At 44.9% G+C, this 4,123-nt stretch overlaps 1 protein-coding gene across 1 annotated transcript; it reads left to right on the top strand.

Moving 5' to 3' along the window:
- Positions 1 to 46: 46 nt before the first annotated feature.
- acad8 (acyl-CoA dehydrogenase family, member 8) lies at positions 47 to 3,626 on the top strand. The gene is made up of 11 exons (XM_076146528.1): positions 47 to 183; positions 971 to 1,071; positions 1,219 to 1,388; positions 1,479 to 1,588; positions 1,703 to 1,779; positions 1,886 to 2,023; positions 2,139 to 2,274; positions 2,389 to 2,486; positions 2,586 to 2,738; positions 2,846 to 2,948; positions 3,125 to 3,626. Exons 1-11 carry the CDS (start codon positions 66 to 68, stop codon positions 3,178 to 3,180), a joined length of 1,260 nt encoding a protein of 419 aa, XP_076002643.1. The 5' UTR covers positions 47 to 65; the 3' UTR covers positions 3,181 to 3,626.
- The last annotated feature ends 497 nt before the right edge of the window (positions 3,627 to 4,123 follow it).

Below are 4,123 nucleotides of genomic sequence, written 5' to 3' on the forward strand. Positions count from 1 at the left end.
TAAAACTACAATTCCCAGCAGCCTTAGCGTGTCCTGTGTCGTAAGTTACCCCCGTGGAGGTAAACATGGCGGCGCGCGGAGCTGTGAGCAGACTGACCAGACTGAGCTCGAGCATCTGCAGGAGCAACCGAGTCACGGTGACCAGGAGCGAGCAGAGACGAGGAGTCTCCTCCTGCATCGACCGTGAGTCCCGTTACACACTGATATAGCTGCTTAGTGTGACCCGAGTGTGTAAGGAAACACACCTCAGGGTGACCGGTGAACGTCATTGTGTAACTTTTTAACCCCAGTTTCTGGTAAACGTAAACAAAAGCAGATATTGTACATGCACACAGACTATCCGGTGGTTTAGTTGGTTGTCATCGGTTCTTTTGGTCCCTGTAATCCGCCAGCGACGAATCAGAGGAAACACGTACACACACACCCCTAACACCGCCTCTCCTCACTGTATGACAATGTTTCTGGACCTGACTTTCCCTTTGCACCTATCAAATCTAAACTGTCCAACAATCCCAGCTGTGGTTTGGTGCCATGCCCAAGGGCACATTGGCAGCATTATTTTGGTGCAGAAAACTGAGAGACTTAAAGCAGCAGGTTTCTTAAAATGATAATGATAACAAGATGTAAGCAAATACATCAATGTGCAGATTTGACCCCGTCCGTGTTTACAAAGTATGTATTAACCCTTAAAGGACAAAAATCCTACAGAATGTATCAAATGTGTTCATAAATGATTCTGGGGACTTTCTCGAAATTGTAATTGAAGACTTTTGAATTCATTCCTAAAATTTCATCATTATCTGTTCCCAAATTCTCCCAGAAATTTGACTTTTTAAGGGTTAATCCTGAGCAACGCTGTTTTCCAAATGATTCCAGTCTTTTCTCGTTTTATACGTTGTTGTTCCACATATGTTTATTCCTCTGTTTTCACAACTTTGAATTTTTGTGCCTGTGTGTCGTCTTCTTCCAGCTTCTCATGGACTCACAGACGAGCAGAAGGAGTTTCAGAAAGTGGCCTTTGACTTTGCAGCCAATGAAATGGCTCCGCACATGGCAGAGTGGGACCAAAAGGTACGTGGTAGAAGCGGTGCACGGGTCTCAGGACATCATGATCTATCACCCTGTCCATGAACATTTTGCTCCGTCTGCTTGCTGTCCCACCTAGTGAGACTGCAGAGGAGCATCTTAAACACAAATGTAATCTTCTCTTCCCCTCAGGAAATGTTCCCAGTAGACACAATGAAGAAAGCCGCCCAGCTGGGCTTCGGTGGGATCTACGTGCAGCCGGACGTAGGGGGATCCGGCCTGTCCCGCCTGGACACATCGGTGATCTTTGAGGCTTTGTCCACAGGATGCGTCAGCACCACCGCTTACATCAGCATCCACAAGTACGAGCCAGCGAATATACGGAAAAAATTATCTAAGTCATGGTTGTGAATATAAAGATGGAGTGAAGTGATTTAATTCTGACTTTTCAGTATGTGTGCCTGGATGATTGACACGTTTGGCAACACTGAGCAGAGGGGGAAGTTCTGTCCTGATCTCTGTGCTATGGAGAAGTTTGCATCCTATTGTCTCACTGAACCAGGTGGGACCTCACACACATTTAAGGGAAGAATCCACTCAAAAACACATCACCAGTTAATGATGTATATGATTTTATCTTGTATTGTAAATGTCTGTGTGTCCTGTTTGTGTTCAGGCAGCGGCAGTGACGCTGCTTCACTCCTCACCAATGCACAGAGGAAAGGAGACCACTACATCCTGAACGGCTCTAAGGTCTGAATCCTAGTTCTTTGTTTTAATGTGTGTAAAAAGGTCCCATTGTTGCACCGTCAGAATCGTTTGAACTAGAAGGGTTTGCTCTGCGCTTCTGGGCTTTCAGGCCTTCATCAGCGGAGGAGGAGACACAGACATTTACGTTGTGATGTGCAGAACGGGAGGGAAAGGACCCAAAGGCATCTCCTGCCTGGTGGTGGAGAAGGAAACCCCGGGGCTCAGCTTTGGCAAGAAAGAAAAGAAGGTGAAGTCTGCTGGAGCAAAGAAAACATCTCTAGGCTCGATTGCACATTTATCTTGTTTGACCACAAGATGGCAGAATGTGTGCAGTTAAAGCATGGGCTCCATTTCTCCCCCAGGTTGGATGGAACTCACAGCCCACCAGGGCCGTCATCTTTGAGGACTGTGCCGTCCCAGTGGCCAACCGGCTGGGCGAGGAAGGACAAGGCTTCAGTATGGCCATGAAGGGGCTGAATGGAGGCAGGATCAACATCGGTGAGGGGGATTAAAAAGATGATAAAGGGTTTAGGAAGCTGACATTAAGCACACGTGTCAGAGGAACAACCTGGATGTGACGAGATGTTTTATATTTCCGTAAATTGCCCACAGCTTCCTGTTCTCTTGGGGCAGCACACGCCAGTCTGCTGCTGGCCAGAGATCACCTGTTGGTACGGAAACAGTTTGGCGAGACTCTTTCCAACAACCAGGTGAGCGTTTCACAACCCCACTGCGCCCCCACATGGATCACAGATCAAACTGAAATCTCTTTAAGTAGTGCTTTTCTTTGCCTCCTTCCCTCTTTGTAGTTTCTACAGTTCAAACTGGCAGAAATGGCCACCAAGCTGGTAGCGTCTCGCCTCCTGGTGCGCGAAGCTGCGACGGCCCTTCAGGAGAGCAGAGCCGACGCCGTGTCGCTCTGCTCCATGGCCAAGCTCTTTGCCACAGACGAGTGCTTTGATGTGAGTATCAGCACTGATAATTGGAGTATTACTGGGAAAAGTGACGCTGGTTCGGACTCGTTTGCACCTTTTTTTGAAACCTCTGTGTGTCTGTTCTCTTTCCACAGATCTGTAACCAGGCTCTCCAGATGCACGGCGGGTACGGGTACCTCAAAGACTACGCAGTGCAGCAGTTTGTCCGCGATATCAGAGTGCATCAGATCCTAGAGGGTGAGTTTCCATAGCGATGAAGAGAGTTTTTGGTTCTGGTGAGGACTTTAAATAGGTCATCAGACTGTGGCTGTGTAAAGCTGCTGTCTGTGGGATTGTAGATCAGGATGTCATGAAGGTTTGACTGTAGCTTTGTTTAGCCTCTAAGTTCTCCTTCTTTGTTTCCCTCTTCAAAGGAACAAACGAAGTGATGAGGATGATCATTTCACGTAACCTGCTGACAGAGTCCTGATGAAGATGCTTCACCGGGGGCCATGTTGTGTTGGTCTTATTGCTGTGAGATTGATTTTTCTGAAATGGCTTCTGCGTCTTTTGGCAAAGTTAAATGGAGCGTCTGGGTTAAGCTGCTCAGTAAAACACTTTTTCTAGTTTGAAACTTGATATAAAAAGCTGCTCGTCATCACTATTTCACTAATCATTATCTCAGTTATTCTAGAGAAACTGACAACGGTTTATTTTGCTGTGAAACCTAATCATGTAAAGCTCATGCAGTCTGAGAACCTCATTTATATGTCCATTGTTACTGAATTATTTTTCTTTTGTGTATTCTGTAGTATGTTTAACGGTTAAACATATTGTGTGTCCCATATTCTATGTCATGCAATAGAACTTTGCACAGTTCCTTTCCCCAGACACACTCCAAATAAAATCATCTCATGTTTCAAACCCAACAATCAGCCTCTTCACTCCTGTGCTGACTCAGCGTTATTTCCATATTCTGTTGGTGTTCAAGTGTTTTAAACATTTACTGGTAATTAATTCAATCACAAAAATGACTTAACAACTGAACCCTTTATTGAAAAACATTGTGTCAGGATTCCAACACATTACAGAACCATTAAACGAGACCAGCAGCAACCTCTACAGTCACCTCATGGTCTGTGTGTTTATAGTAACGATACCAAGTAACTAACAAAACAACCAGAAACCAATCTACTTAAACATTATGCTTAATATTTTGGTTACATCCCACGTACCATTACGGGCAATACCCTCTTGATTCATAACGATGTATATAAAGCAATCCTTATGTGAACAGGAGAAAATAATGGGTATAAAATAATCAAATCTGCTGAAATTCCTGAATTGTAGTTTTGCTGTTTTTGTTCTGAATAAGTGTGTGTAGCCTGAGAGAAGTTGACTGGATATATTCCAGTTATATCCAACATGTTAGA

This window comes from Genypterus blacodes, unplaced genomic scaffold, assembly GCF_046128005.1.
Source record: "Genypterus blacodes isolate CSIRO-AG114 ecotype Tasmania unplaced genomic scaffold, CSIRO-AGI_Gbla_v1 ptg000032l_1, whole genome shotgun sequence".
Lineage (NCBI taxonomy): Eukaryota > Metazoa > Chordata > Actinopteri > Ophidiiformes > Ophidiidae > Genypterus > Genypterus blacodes.